The following is a 16,678-nucleotide window of genomic DNA, read 5'->3' as shown; positions in this document are numbered from 1 at the left end:
GAGAGAGAGAGAGAGAGGCAGAGACACAGGCAGAGAGAGAAGCAGGCTCCATGCACCGGGGGCCCAATGTGGGATTCGATCCCGGGTCTCCAGGATCGCGCCCTGGGCCAAAGGCAGGCGCCAAACCGCTGCGCCACCCAGGCGTCCCTGAAACGTATTTTAAAATGTTCCCAGCAAAACATTATTGGGACCTTGTTATATATGTTAGAATTTGGGGCCCCTGATTATTATTTTATACATGGTGTAGATTCACTTTTATATTCTAGAGGGTTTTGTTACTCTATAACTCAGATGTTCCCAAATGTACTGTAGACCATTCCAAAGTTTTCAATCTTGTGCACCAAAATATGGACATTATAAAAAGTTTATCATAAAGATCAATTTATTCCAGTGAAAATATTTTGAGTTTATGTTCTTCCTATACTTTTTAATGCTATAGATGGTGGTAGTAAATGGTAGTGTTTTTTTTGTTTGTTTGTTTGTTTTTTAACGTTTTTTACATGAGGTTGACTCTTCCCTCAGGTCAATTATCTATTAAGTAATATGAGATCATATTTAATCATGAAGATAGCAGAGCCATATTCCAGGTACTTGCCAGAGAACACATTAACAAATTCATAGGTGTACAATGTCTAGCAAAGGCATATCTGAGAGAAATTACGTTTCGGACAACTGACTGAAAGTATACAATTTGTTCTTCTGGCTACATACTGAAGAATCTCCCTCTGGATTAAACCAGTGAAGAAAAATAAATAAATAAATAAATAAATAAATAAATAAATAAACAAACAAACAAACAAACAAACAAACAAACCAGTGAAGAATTATGACCCTGGACAGCATCTTTTTGGTCCTTTGTTGAGTTGCTTTTACTGCTCTGTGGTCAGATGCTATTGGCTAAGTGGGGAGTTACCCTGTGAAGTGGCCTGATGAATCATGTCCTTGGGTCTACAGTAAAGATATTAGTGAAGGGTTTAATAATTGTGTTACACAGCAACCTCTTTATGTGGCTCCTTGGGGGAAGTTTCTTTTTAGTCCTCGTATAAGGATGGGTTATAGCTGTCTTGAGCAATAGCATTTATTTTACAGCCAGTATGTGTAACTGTGTAACTGATTACGTTTCTTTCTAGGGTGGGTCCATGAAGTTTAAAGCCATATTTAAGACCCACTCATTATAAATATATAGTTGTTGTTTTTTTTCTTCAAATAGGCTTTGTAGCTTTGGTTTTGTTTTGTGTATCTTTGAATTGGTAATTCAGTCACAGGTTTCAGAAATCAAAGGTACAGAAGACAATATGATTAAAAGGCACCTTTCCACACTTTCCTTTAACCACCCATTTGTGTTCCTGGAGGGACCAGTTTCTTACATGTACTTCTGAGACATTGTAGGCATATATAAGCTCATACATTTTGTAGTTTCTGTGTGTCCCTTTCATATTTTTTCTTACCCTTCACTCAGTGTCTTTTAAATTTTTCCTGTTTCTAGTAATTATGAGTTAATGCTCATTGCTAATGATTCAGAAAATGAAGAAAAGGTAAAAGAAACCAAATATTTTCTATAATCTTATCAGCAGAGATGGTTGCTATATTTAAAATTTTTTTAAAAGATTTTATTTATTTATTCATGAGAGACACAGAGAGAGGCAGAGACACAGGCAGAGAAAGAAGCAGGCTCCACGCCGGGAGCCCAATGTGGGACTCGATCCCGGGTCTCTAGGATTACACCCTGGGCTAAAAGGCAGCACTAAACCGCTGGGCCACAGGGGCTGCCCTATTTAAAAAAAAAAACAAAAACAAAAAAAAAACACATTTTTTTAAAGATTTTATTTATTTATTCATGAGAGACAGAGAGAGGCAGACACAGGCAGAGGGAGAAGGAGGCTCCATGTAGGGAGCCCAACGTGGGAGTCGATCCCGGGTCTCCAGGATCATGCCCTGGGCTGAAGGCAGTGCTAAACCGCTGAGCCACCCGGGCTGCCCTATATTAAAATTTTTAATATCTAAGTTTTATGCTTATTTTGAGATATTCTCATTGAATACATATATTCATTTTCTCTCAGTTAAATGGATTAAGGCTTATAAATACTTAAATAAAATTCGATCATATTGACATGCTGTGTTATGTCCTTTTCATTGAAGAATATTTCACGGACATCTTTCATTCAGTAAATGATTATCTGTAATATAACTTTTAATTTTAACTCTTAACTTTGAAATAATTTTAAATTTTCAAAAGGTTGCAAAAATAGTACAAAGAATTCCTGTTTACCCTTCACTCAGCGTCTTCTAATGTTAACATCCCACATAATACACTGACCTAAACCAGAAGATTAACATTCATACAATATTAATATCTATTATTAGAATTTTATCAGTTGTACCACTAATGTGATCCAAGATTTTTGTGGTCCAAGATTCAGTCCAAGATCCCACATTACATTCAGTTATTGTGTATCCTTAGTCTCTTCCAATCTGGAATACTTCCTCAGACTTAATATTTTCTTTCTTTTCTCTTACTTTCTTTTAGAGAGCATAAGTAAATTGAGGGGAGGGAAAGAGGATCTCAAGCAGATTCCCTGCTGAGCACAGAGCCGGACCTGGGGCTCCATCCCACGACCCTGAGATCATAACCTGAGCCAAAATCAAGAGTCAGACTCAACCAATTGAGCCACTCAGGCGCCCCTTAATACTTTTAAAGAGCACTGTCCGGTTATTTTGTCTCTTGATTTGGGTTTGCCTGGTGTTTTCTCATGATTAGATTGAAGTTATGCTTTTTTGGCAAGGATACACATTTTTGGCATAAGGACCACAGAAGTGTTTTTTTCCCTACTCAGTGAATCATTTCAGGAAGTACTTGATGTTGATAGTGTGAACTGTTCAACGTATTGCTGGTGATGTTAACTGTGGTCACACAATTAAAGTAGTGAATGCCAAGTTTGTCCACGTAAAATTATTTTCCCCTTGCAAATATGGTTTCTCATATTTTTACTCACTGATTTTAGTATCCCTAACAATCTTGTCTTTCAATATTATTACTGTGGGGTCTGCCAACTGGTGATTTTCTATTTCCACCTTTCCTTCTACATTTGATATTTATCATTCTCTGTAAGAAAGAGCTTTCTTTTCTCTTCCACTTATCTATTTATTCAGTTATTTATATCACAGTATGATTTTTAACTATAAAGTGTTTCTATCTAGGTATCTATACATACACATGTATACATATAATTCATTTAGGTAAATCTCTACTAATGGAAATTAGGATTATTTTTTATTTTTCAGTCCTCTGAGCACTGTAATAAACATACAGTTATTTCCCTAGGATAAATTGTTGTAAGAACAATCATTTCAGTGTCAAAAGACATATACTTTAAAAGTACATATTTCTATGTAGAAAAGTTAATACATGTCAGTCAAATATGCAGCACATAAAAGTGACTGCCCATTTCCCCACACTAGGAACAGCATTTCTCACCAGCTTCTAATTTGTTGTCATATTTTCGGGAATAGAGCAAAGTATACATAAACACTTTTTAGAGTGGGTAGAAATTACAAGGAAATCAGAGAAAGGTCATAGTTTAACGTAAAACTTTCTCCTGAGAGTTGCCCCACAGTGGAAAGGAATGTTCTTTATGGAAAAAAGTTCCACATCATCTGAAGTGTTCAAGGTTTACAGCCACTTGCTGGGAATGAGGTAAAGGGGGTTGGACATACCGTGAGGCCCTTCTTGTTCCTGGGAGTATCTAACTCTTTGGTCTTTGGCCATCTGCATATGTCTCTGAAGTAAGCGTGAACTTGGATGTTTTTACTTTTCAGTGGTTGAAGGCCTCTCACTGTTGGACTTGGGAGTGTCTCCGTATTCTGGAGCAGTATTTCATGAAGTAAGTGTTCTTGTTTTCTTTTCTGAGTACTAAGAGTAGTTTATAGTCACAAATACCAAAGTCTAACCTCTGTTTTGTACAAATATTTGAAAAGATCTATTTTTGAAAATCATGTTTAGAAACAGACCTTTTTTAGATGTCCTCTGCATAGGAAGGAGATTTCACAATTGCAGTGGAACTGATCCAGATTAAGATTGTAATTTGGGAAAGCAGATGAGACTTCTGTAGAAGTTACCATTTTTATTGGCAAATAAATTGTAAAAAGTTCCCAGTTCACAAATACGTTGTATGCTAATTGTCATGTAATTGGTTTTTTGGAACATGCTTTCTCATGAAAACTGTGTCAGCAATGCTGGTTTTTTTCTTTTATTTTTTTAAAGATTTTATTTATTTATTCATGAGACACAGAGAGACAGAGAGGGGCAGAGACACAGGCAGAGGGAAAAGCAGGCTCTATGCAGAGAGCCTGACTTGGGATTTGATCCCGGGTCTCCGGGATCACACCCTGGGCTGAAGGCGGCGCTAAACCACTGAGCCACCCAGGCTGCCCAACAATGCTGGTTTCTTAGAAAGCCCACAAGAACCTATTTAACCCATAACATTAGTTCTTAAAACAGTAAAATCATTCTTAGGTCACCATCATCTCTTGCTTGGGTTCCTGCAACAGCTTCCTGACAAGGCTTTCTCCATTCAGTCTTGCTCCTTTACTTTTTATTCTGCAGCCAGAGTTATCTTTCTGAAATGTGAATCTGAATGTTGTTAGTGTCCTGCTTAGTACCTTTGCTCACCACTGAATCCAAGATAAAAACCAGACAGTGGCATACAAAGCCCTGTGGGTCCTGCTTACATTAACCACATTTCTTTCTTTCTTTTTTTTTTTTTAAAGATTTTATTTATTTATTCATGACAGACACAGAGAAAGAGAGAGAAAGAGGCAGAGACATAGGCAGAGGGAGAAGGAGGCTCCATGCAGGGAGGCCCGTGGGACTCGATCCCAGGTCTCCAGGATCACACCTTGGGCTCAAGGTGGCACTAAACTGCTGGGCCATCGGGGCTGCCCTAACCACATTTCTTTCCACTCTCCCTTCCCCATTATTTTTTTTTTTTTAATTTTTTCCCCTCCCCATTACTATTGGCTATATCGTTTTAAAGTAGAAGTCTTCTAATTTGAATTCTTAACCCCTCATTATTTATTTATTTATTATTTTTTTTAACCCCTCATTTTTACAATTGTCTCCCTCACACATACTTTGAGAACAACTTTTTTCTTTCTTTTCTTTTTTTTTTTTTTTTTTTTTTTTTTGTTCTTCTGTCTAGTTTTCTGAAAGCATTCAGCCTGGTTCTCATGGAGATAACAACTAGCTTTTGCATTCTTATTTCATTAGTTTTGTATTACTATCTAATTGAACCACAATAATAAGAACTGCTAGCAGAAACAGGGACAATTTAAGACTCTTAATAAGCACACAATTCAGTTATTGGGAACAGATGTGTGTGTGCATATGAAAGCATAGTCCACTAGCCATGAGGGCTTGGTGTGCGGTAGTCGTTGGGCAGTATGTTTTCTAGACAGAATAGGAACCCCTTGAGAGAGTTCTAACATATTTCCATTATGCCCCAATACTATAATCTCTCTTACCTATGTGCTTTTGCTCATTTTGTTGTCCCTTTATGGAGCGCTATTTTTCCCTCTTTTTGTGATTGGCTCTATTATTTAGGTATTAACTTAGATTTTACCTCCTTCTAGAAGCCATTCCTCATCACCTAGACTGATTAGTTGTTCTTCCTGAACATCTTCCAAAGCATCTTGTGCTTATACTTTTAGTGGTTCATATATTACTCTTGAAATTGCCTCAAAACTTGTTTTACATATCATGACATATATTCCTCAGAACAAGTACTGGCAACTTTTCACTCAGTATTCCTAGTGCCTGACTCTATACCCATATATGTATTCCAATCCCTCCCTTTCTTCTCTCTTTTAATAAAGTTTTGTTAACTACATACCCAATGCCAGCTACCCTGCTAGATGCTAGGGATACAAAACAAGACGCAGTCCTTGGCCTCATGGTATTTATTTCTGAGAGCAACAAATAGTAAATAGTAAAAAGGAAACAGATTTCAGAGCAAAGAATATCACCATAAAGATGGTTATTTCATAATATTATTCATCAAGAGAACATAACAATCCTCATGTTTATGCACCTGACATCAGAGTTTCAGAATACATAAAGAGTGACAGAACCGCAGGAGAAATAGATGAATCCACAATTATAGTCAGAGATTTCAATATCCCTCTCTCAAGGATTAATACCATAAGCAGACAGAAAATCAACAAGGATGTGGAAGCCTGGAATAGGATGTCAACCAGCTTGACCTCATTGACATTTATATAATATTCTATTCAACAATAGCAAAACACATAATCTTTTCAAGTGTACATGGAACATGTACAAGATAGACCATATTCTGGGTCATAAAACAAGGCCCAATGAATTTAAAAGGATTAAAATCATACAAAGTATATTCTCTGACCTCAATGGAATTAAATAAAAAATTAATACTAGGAAGATGTCTGAAAAATCTCCAATTATTTGGAAACTAAGTAACATGCTCCTCAATAACCTATGGATCAAAGAAGAAATCAGAAGGGAAATTAGTATATTGAACTGAATGAAAATGAAAACACAACCAATCAAAATATGTGGGATGTCACTAAGCAGTACTTGGGGGAAATATATAGTGCTAAATGCCTCTATTGGAAAAGAAGAAAGGTCTCAAATTGATGACCCCTGTTTCTACCTTAAGAAACTAGAAAAAGAAGATAAATTTACCTCAAACTAAGCAGAATAAAAGAAATGAGATCTGAGTGGAAACAAACAAAATGAACATAATAGCAAAAAACACTGAAACACAATTAGTTCTTTGAGATGAACAATAAAATTGATAAACATTTGGGAACGAGGATATATATTCAGTATCTTGGTTGACTTTTCATGAGTGTATACATAGGTCAAAACTTATCAAATTGTGTACTTTAAATATGTGCAGTTTATTTTATACTCATTATACTTCTATAAGGCTGAAGTTAAGAAAAAGTGGGGGCAGCCCAGGTGGCTCAGGGATTTAGTGCTGCCTTCAGCCCGGGGCCCGATCCTGGAGACCTGGGATCGAGTCCCATATCGGGCTCCCTGCATGGAGCCTGCTTCTCCCTCTTCCTGCCTCTCTCTCTCTCTCTCTCTCTGTCTCTCATGAATAAGTAAATAAAATCCAAAAAAAGAAAAAAAAAAGAAAAAGTGGGATTTCAGTTAAATCATAAATAAGTACATGTAGAAAAATAAAACTGAGTACAGGGTAAAGAGTGATGGTCATGTATGTGTCCGTATTTTATAGTGTGTTCAAGGAAGACACTCCAAGGAAGTGAAATTTGAATAAATGATCTAAATGAAGTTAACAAGCCATATATGATGACTTCCCTGATTTGGGAATGTGGTTGGCATTTGTGAGAAGAAGGCAAGTGTTGCTAAGGCAGAATGAGCAAAGAGGAAAATATTAAAGACAAGTTGTGAGAAGTTAGGAGTCAGATTATGTAGCAGTTTTTATAGACATGGTAGTTCAGATTATCTATTTTTAATATAATTATTTTTAATGTCTAGAATTTATAATATGAAGGTGAGAGCTTCTTCCCAGACTCAAGTTTATAAATTCTCAATTGGCTGGTGAGCCCAGTTAGGATACTTCTTGTCTGATTTAGTTTCTAGGAAGACTTCATTCAAATCCTCAATGGTCATTTGATCAAATGGAATTATGTTCTTCATCTTCTCCAGCTCTATCATATTCCTTATTCCTGGAGAGAGACCAAAACTCAGCACAACTTTTTACATCTTTTTTCGTCAGCATCCTGGAATAGGAAGATCATTTAACTTCTCAAAGTCATTTGCCAAGCCAGCCTTTACCACACTGGCCATGTGTAAGTCTAATTGATAGCAGGTAGATTCTTAGGTAGAGTAGCCAGCTTGGTGGTAAGGGTCTCATTCCAGGACTTTAGGAAGTTAAGTGGTCTTTTGGTCTTGGGTTATGATCTCCCTAAGGATTACTCAGTAAATGCCTTTCATTTTTATTTTTATTGATTGATTGATTGATTTAAAAGATTAAGTAGTAGATTAAGTAGTCTCTGCATCCATACATCCAGCATGGGACTTGAGCTCATAACCTCAGATCAGGAGTCACATGTTTTACCGATTGAGCCAGCCAGGTGCCCCTAAATGCCTCTTAGAACAAGTTTTTGCTCAGCCATCTTGAGATCATTTACCAGCCCTGGTGGTCCACAGTAGCAACCGGATTTTGTTTTTACTATGCTGAGAAAATGGAGACTTTTAAACCAGGAGAGAAGTGATTATATTTATTTTACATTTAAGAAACACTGCTGTGGATACTGTGAGGGTAATTGACTGTAGGGGCAAGAGGTAAAGCAGGGAAAAAGATTAGGATGGATGCTTAGGCAGTAGTTTAAGAAGATGATGGCGGCTTGTAGCAGTGTGGTAACAACAAAGATGTTGAAAAGCGATTAGATTCTTTGAAAAAGTACTTAGGGTAGCCGGGGTGGCTCAGCAGTTTAGCACCGCCTTTGGCCCAGGGCGTGACTCCGGGGTCCTGGGATCGAGTCCCACATCGGGCTCCCTGCAGGGAGCCTGCTTCTCCCTCTGCCTGTGTCTCTGCCTCTCTCTCTGTCTCTCATGAATAAATAAATAAACTTATAGTTATAAAAACAATTAAAAATAAAATTTAAAAGTAATTAGGGGGACACCTGGGTGGCTCAGTGGTTGGGTGTCTGCCTTCGGCTCAGGGTGTGATCCTGGAGTCCTGGATCAAGTCCCATATCAGGCTCCCTGCATGGAGCCTGCTTCTCCCTCTGCCTATGTCTCTTCCTCTCTGTGTGTATGTCTCTAATGAATAAATAAATAAAATATTTTTTAAAAAGTAATTAGATTTTAGTCATATTTTTAGAATTAGACCTATTAATAGATTTTATATGAGATATGAAAGCAAGAGAGAATTCAAAGATATGATTCAAAGATAGTACGTTCTTGTCCTGAACAACTGAGTGAATGGTGGTATTATTTAGTGAGATGAGGCATACTGAGGGAGGAGCAGGTTTTAATGGGGTGGGAAATAAGAGTTCAGATTTCACCATATTAAGTATAAAGACATCCAAATGATGATGTTAAGCCAATTGGCTATACAAATGTGAAACTTGAGAGGTTCAGGCTGGAGATATAAAATTGGGATCTGTCAATCTATAGATGATACTTGACAATGGGCTTATTGTGATCACTTGGTGTGATAGCCAGCTTCCATGATGGCTCCCAAAAATTTCTAACTCCTGGTATTCACACTTGTAGTCCTCTTTTACATTGTACCAGAGTTGGCTCATGTGACCAGTAAAATATGGCAGAAATGATGGTATGTCATTTCCTAGATTAGGTTATAAAAGACCCTGTGGCTTATATCTTGGACTTTTCTGTTTTGATAAGACAGAGAATAGACAACCTTTATGAGGAGTTTGGCTCTAAAGGAAGATCAAGGAAATGGTATAGTAGCTGAAGGCAGATATATAGGAAAGACATTTTATTTTTTATTATTTTTTTAAAAGATTTTATTTATTTGAGAAAGAGAGCACATGAGCAGTGAGGGGAGGGGCAGAGGGAGAGGAAGAAGCAGACCTTCTCCCAGCAGGAAGCCCTACTTGGGGCTGAATCCCAGGGCCCCAAGATCATGACCTGAACCAGAGGCAGACAGCCAACCGACTGAGCCACCTAGGAACCCTGGAAAGACATTTTAAATATGAGAATCTGCCCTATATTTATCACAGCATAGCCATGATATGGAAGCAACCCAAGTGTCCAGGGATAGTTAAATGGACATGCGCACACTCAAACCTACCCATACTTACACACACAGTGGAATATTATTCAGCCATTAAAAAAGAGTGAGATCTTGGTATTTGCAACAACATGGATAGACCTAGAGGGCATTGTGCTAAGTTAAATAAGTCAGGCAGAGAAAGACAAATATCATATGTTTTCACTTATATGTGGAATCCAAAAAAACAAAGCAGGGGGCGCCTAGGTTGCTCATTTGGTTAAGTGTCTGACTCTTGATCGTGAGTTCAAGCTTGAAGTTGGGCTCCATGGTTGGCATGGAGCCTACTTTAAATAAATAAATAGAAAGCCTGCTTTAGATAGATAGATAGATAGATAGATAGATAGATAGATAGATAGATAGATGATAGATAGATAGATAGATAGATAGATAGATAGATAGATAGATAGATAGAAAGAATAACAAGTGAATAAGCAAACAGAAAGGAGAAACAGACTCATAAATACAGAGAACAAACTGATAGTTACCAGAGTGGAAGGGGGTGTGGAGGTGGACAAAATAGGTGAAAGGGAGTGGGAGATACAGGCTTTCAGTTAAGGAATAAAAGGTACAGCATAGGAAATATAGTCTGTGGTATTATAGTAGCATTGTATGGTGACATGATAGCCACACTTGGGGGAAACATAGCATAATGTATAAACTTGTTGAATCACTGTGTTGTACACCTGAAACTAATGTAACACTGTGTCAACTACACTTTAATGAAAAAAATTATGTGGGAGAACCTGGCTAGCTCAGTCAGTAGGCTCTGTTTTTTAGAGCCTACTTAAAAAACAGGAAGAAAAATAAAAACAGAGGGGGACAAATCATAAGAGACTCAAGTATAGGAAACAAACTGAGGGTTCCTGGAAGGGTGGTGGTTAGAGAGATGGAGTAATTGGGTGATGGGCATTAAGGAGGGCACTTGATGTAATGAGCACTGCAACTTGTGGATCACTAAATTCTACCCCTGAAACTAATAATACACGATGTATTAGCTAAGTTTAATTTAAATACAATATTTAAAAAAAGAAATAACATGTAAAAACTATCAAAATTTAAGAAAATAAAATACCAAAAAACCAAGAGAATCTGCATATTTAGTTGCTGATGGGAATAATCCTGTGGATAGAGAATTGATGTTGTAAGAAAGGATAATTGAATGAGCAGTATCTTTGAGGAGGCAAGAAGGGATATAGTTCATAAGGGGAGGATTTGACTTCAGCTAAGAGGAAAGGAAGTTTGTTCATTGTTAATGGGTGATAGGGAATATAGGTATAGATACAGGAAGTTGGTTAACTGGATAGTGGGAAAATAAGGTGGTTCTCATTTAATTGCTTTTCTCAGTAAAATAAGAAATGAGGTTGTCATTTGGAAGTGACAAGTGGGGAGGAAAGCTGAAGGTTGAGGATAGGGCAAGATGTGAAAAGTCCTTTTCAGAAAAAATATGTCAAACAAATGAATGGAAGAGCCATATCTAGTCATATAACCATTATTTAAAATGTTTCTGTGAGAAAATGCATTCTTACTCCTCACCAGTATATGGTTGGGTGTTTTTACGTGTAAATAAAAGGGGATAATGATATGAGATAGTAATTTCTAACTACAAGAAGCCTTGTTAACTCTATACTTGTGTAAAATAACCCCTTTACCACTGAACAATTGCTTACACCAAACATAGTGGGGATGACCTCAAAGTCAGAGTCCCTTGCTTCTTTCCTGATTATGAGTTAATTTGCCTGTAAGCTCAGTGTTCATAAATATAGAGATATCTATATTTCAATAGTTTCTTTAAGTAATAAAACATAAATAAATAAAATTATGTCAAACCAAGTGAAAAGAACACTTTGGAAGATAAAGTTCATCGTTGCTTTGCTTTTTTTCCTTTTCTAGTCTACAGGCAGTTTTATTATCTAGTTCTTAGGGAAATGTAAAAGTGGAGAAGAAAAATTTGCACAGAGAAAAAGAGAATTTGGCAACCATGTTAGATTCTATGACTACCTTCGGCAGATGTTTCTATTTTCTGTGGTTAGCCAAGTACTGATTGTAAAATTGTGAGTTCGTTCATATTTACTCTACCCTGATTGGGAATGGTCACCGACATGAAAACAGCATGAAGACAAATTATATTGACTGTATACTTCTCTATAATAATATATATAATTAAACTAACTACTATGTACCTGTTAGCTCATTATGGAAACCAGCCCATTTGCTGATAGGCTTTTTGAGAATTATTTGTTTTGTAATTTCGGAGACCTACTTCGTCCCATTCTAAACTATCTAAAGCATCAAAACACTTTGAAAGCAGGTTATTGGTAATCTAAATATCAAGTTACTACTTCTTACTAACAAAGATAAATGCAAAAAGAATCCATTAGTAGATAGTTATAAAAAGTTTAATTCTTTTAGAACTTTGAAAGGCAAAGTTGATGCCTTTGTGTTTTTGTTTTTTGTTTTTTTTGTTTTGTTTTTGTTTTTTAAAACAGGAGGTTGCGGCAGCCTGGGTGGCTCAGTGGTTTAGCGCCGCCTTCAGCCCAGGGCCTGATCCTGGAGACCCAGGATCAAGTCCCACATGGGGCTCCCTGCATGGAGCCTGCTTCTCCCTCTGCCTGGGTCTCTGCCTCTCTCTCTCTCTCTCTCTCTCTCTCTCTCTCTGTGTCTCTCATGAATAAATAAATCTTTTAAAAAAAAAGAATAGAAAACAGGAGGTAACAAGTTGATTTCAGACAGCTAACATACTGACGTTTACTGTATGTGTGTTGGACACTGTGCTAAACACTTTGTGCCCATTACCACTTACTCCTCCCAAGAACTTTGTGAAATAGATCATATTCTTATTTTATAAATGAGGACTCTAAGGCTTAGAGAGAGAAAAGGTATACACATGGAACCTTGCTTTAAACCTGAGTTTGATCCCAAATCCTTGTTCTTTCTACCACACTCACTTGCTGTCCCTAAAAAGCCTGTAGTGACCTTTGCAATATTATAGGACACATTTTTGCATGTGGTTGCCAGAGGTGCTCCTGAGTCACCGGCAAGGGCTCACTAAAACCAAGTCATGTACTATTCTTCTGGTTCTGGTAGATTGGTGAACTGGCCAACTCTCAGTAGGCCAACTCTCCTGCTGTTTTATGGTATTGGAAAGTATCAAGATAGCCAGGATTGAGGGACTGAGATCCTAGAGAGGAAGGTACCAAATGTGAGACTGAGAGTCTGTACTGCTTTCTCCTTAATGCATTTATCAATATGTAAGTGCCACAGGCTGAGACCAGAGAAAGAAAGGAAATTGATGGTTAAGAGGCTAAAGAGCTAAGCAGAGCTATTGTCAGTCTCACAGTGCTAGAGAACTACAAATTCAAGTGCGTGGTCAACCAAAGTGGCAGGGCTCTGGTAAAGGTTTGGCAGCGGTGGTGGCTGCTGCTTCTTCTGTTTCTCCTCCTCCTCCTTCTCCTCCTCCTCCTCCTCCCCCTCCCCCTCCTTCTTCTTCTTCCTCCTCCTCCTCCTTCTTCTTCTTCTAAGATTTTATTTCTTTATTCATGAGAGACAGAGAGAGAGGGGCAGAGACATAGGCAGAGGGAGAAGCAGGCTCCCCATGGAAGCAGGTTCCCTGTGGGGAGCCTGATGTGGGACTCGATCCCAGGACCCTGGGATCACGACCTGAGCCAATGGCAGATGCTCAGCCACTGAGCCACCCAGGTGCCCAGGTCTTGGCTTCCAGTTGGGTCCTCTGAAGGACTACACTGAATGGAGGAATAAGGGTAGACCACATATAGATTAGTCTTAACAAAAACTAAATTCAGCTTAATTAGCTAGCTCTAATTAGATTAAGGTGATGCAATTCTGTTTTAATTGCTTGCCAGAAGTTGAAGAAATCCTTTCTGGAGGAAAACACCTCATATAGGACCTCTACAATGTCCATCATTCATTCAAAATTTACCAAGCATAGGGATAGAAAAAAATAGGCACTAAAGATTCACAGGTAATGCAGATACTGGAGTTATCAAACTTGGACTCTAAAATAACAATGCCAGTGATTAATATGCACAAAAAATAAGTCCAAGGTAGAGAATTTATCTCTGGGAACTGGAATATATAATAATGAATCAAATGGAAATTCTAGAACTGGGAAGCATAATAGCAAATTAAGAATGCAATAGGCAAATTTAACAGCAGATTAAACAAAGCTAAAGGAGGATTTGTGATCTGGAAGATAGATCTATATAAAATACCTAGACTAAAGCTTGGAGAGAAAAGGATAGAAAACAGAAAAAAGGGATCCCTGGGTGGCGCAGCAGTTTGGCGCCTGCCTTTGGCCCAGGGCGCGATCCTGGAGACCCGGGATCGAATCCCACGTCGGGCTCCCGGTGCATGGAGCCTGCTTCTCCCTCTGCCTGTGTGTGTCTCTGCCTCTCTCTCTCTCTCTCTGTGTGACTATCATAAATAAATAAAAAGTAAAAAAATAAAAATAAAAAAAAAGAAAACAGAAAAAAAAAGAGATCTATGAGATATAGTAAAAAGGTTTAACATACATATAAATGGAACTCCATGGGAGAAGAGACAAAATGAGGCAGAAACAATATTGGAAGAGATTAGTAGTGGAAACGTTTTTCAAAATTTATGAAATATTTCAATTCAAGAAGCTCTATAAACCCAAGCAGGATAAATTCAAAGAAAAACATACATTTTAACAAAACTGCTCAAAATCAAGGACAAATTTCAAGCAGCCAAAGGAGACATTATCTCTCAGAGATGAAGGTAAAGACATTTGCAAGAGAATAAAAACTGATAGAATTTGTTTCCAGCATTTAAAAAATTATAAAAAGGCAGGATTATGGTCTTCAACAGCATCATGGAATATAAGAAGGAATAAGTAACAGTGAAAAAGGTAGATATGTGGGTAAATCTAAATAAATATTGGCTGTATAAAACAATAATAATGCTTTATGGGTTTAAAATACATGTAGAATTAAAGCTATAGCACCAGTAGCAGAAAAGGTTGAGAGTAGCTATATGGATTTAAGGTATTCAAAGATCCTTATATGATCTAGAAGGTAGTAAAAGTAGTCACTTATATTACATGCTAATTAAAGTCAAAGACCTATTCCATAATCTGTGGGTTAATCACTGAAAGAATGGTAGCTAAGTGTATAACCAATAAGCTAGTAGAGGAGAAAATGGAATAATAAAAAATAATGCAGAAGCAAGCAAGAAAGAGAAAATGGGACAAATGGAAAATAGTAAGATGGTAAACACAAATACATCAGTAATTATATTAAATGTAAATAGACTAAAAAACTAAAAGATAACAGTTGTGAGATTAAAGAAAATAATTATTTGCTGCTTTTAAGAAACATATAAGGACATACAAAAAAGTAGAGTGTAAATATATAGGAAAAGATATATCGATCAAACATTAACCCAAAGAAGCTGATGTAGATATACAGACATCGGAAAAAGAAGACTTTAAGGCAGTAAACATTATTAGAGGTAAAGAGGATTATTTTATAATGATAAATATAAGAGTTTACCCAGAAGATACAGTAATTCTTCATGTAAATATATCTAACTACATAGCTTCAAAATATATAAGGCAGAAATGACATAACTAAAAAGAGAAGTAGACAAATCCAGTCATGGAGATTTTTAATATACTTCTGTCAATCACCTGATACAACTAACAGACAAAAGAAATCAGTAAGGATATAGAAGATTTGAACAAATTATTAACATAGTTAACCTAAGTGTTATGTATAGAATGCTGCACCCAGAAGTATTAGTATGCACATTCTTTTCTTTTCCAGTGTACATGGAATATTTACCAAAATTGACCATATAATGGACCATACAGCAAGTCACAACACATTTTAAATTATTGAAATGATAGAGTATTTCCTAAGACCACAGTAGAATTAAGCTAGAAATAAATTATAAAAATATAAAAAGAAAACTTAAAATAATTGGAAATTATACAGTATACATTTCTCAAAGAAGAAATCTCAGTGAAAATCAGAGGTTTTTTAAAAAATATTTCATTTATTTATTTATGAGAGAGACAGAGGCAGACACAGGCAGAGAGAGAAGCAGGCTCCATGCAGGGAGCCCAATGTCAGACTTGATCCTGGGATTCCAGGATCACGCCCTGGGCTGAAGGCAGATGCTCAACCACTGAGCCACCCAGGCATCCCGAAAATCAGAGTATTTTGAAATGAATGATATTGAAAAGCCAACATTTCAAAATCTGTGTGATGCAGCTAAAGCCATATTCAATGGAACATTTATTGATTTAAATGACTACATTAGGAAAGAAGAAAGCCTAAATATCAGTGATCTATGTATCATTAGAAAAAGAAAAAGTAGTTGTACCCAGAAGAGATTGAAGGAAGGATTATATATTGTATTATAAAGTTAGGAAATTAATGAAATAGAAAACAAAAGTATATTATTCAGAAAAGCCCAAAGTTTGTTCCTTGAAAGACTGATTAAATTGAGAAATCTTTGACAAAATTGTCTAGATTAAAGAGAGAAGGTACAAATTACCAATATTGGGGATGAAAAAGGGAAAATCACTATAAAATAAAAATTATATATTATTAATTAAATATGACAGTAAATTTGAAAATTTAGATGAAATGGACAAAATCTATAACTTACCTAAACTGGCAAGAAAAAATAGCAAATCTGAATAGTGTTTTGTGATAGAAATTGAATCTGTAATAAAAATATTTTAAAGAGGGCAGCCCGGGTGGCTCAGCAGTTTAGCGTCACCTCGGCCCAGAGCCTGATCCTGGAGATCCGGTATTGAGTTCCACATCAGGCTCCCAGCATAGAGCCTGCTTCTCCCTCTGCCTGTGTCTCTGCCTCTCTCTCTCTCT

At 36.9% G+C, this 16,678-nt stretch overlaps 1 protein-coding gene across 2 annotated transcripts in view; it reads left to right on the top strand.

Annotated features, from left to right (window-relative positions):
* The window catches only part of PIGU (phosphatidylinositol glycan anchor biosynthesis class U), a 94,784-nt gene that overhangs the window by 10,483 nt on the left and 67,623 nt on the right, over window positions 1–16,678 (top strand). For both annotated transcript variants that reach the window (XM_038572064.1, XM_038572063.1), the window contains exon 2: window positions 3,817–3,881. In XM_038572064.1, the coding sequence (XP_038427992.1) occupies window positions 3,817–3,881 (65 nt within the window). The remainder of the gene's footprint in view (window positions 1–3,816; window positions 3,882–16,678) is intronic.

The sequence above is a fragment of the Canis lupus genome, chromosome 24, assembly GCF_011100685.1.
Source record: "Canis lupus familiaris isolate Mischka breed German Shepherd chromosome 24, alternate assembly UU_Cfam_GSD_1.0, whole genome shotgun sequence".
In the NCBI taxonomy this organism is placed as follows: Eukaryota; Metazoa; Chordata; class Mammalia; order Carnivora; family Canidae; genus Canis; species Canis lupus.
Note: the sequence above shows the minus strand (reverse complement) of the source record. Positions and strands in the feature narration are given on the sequence as shown.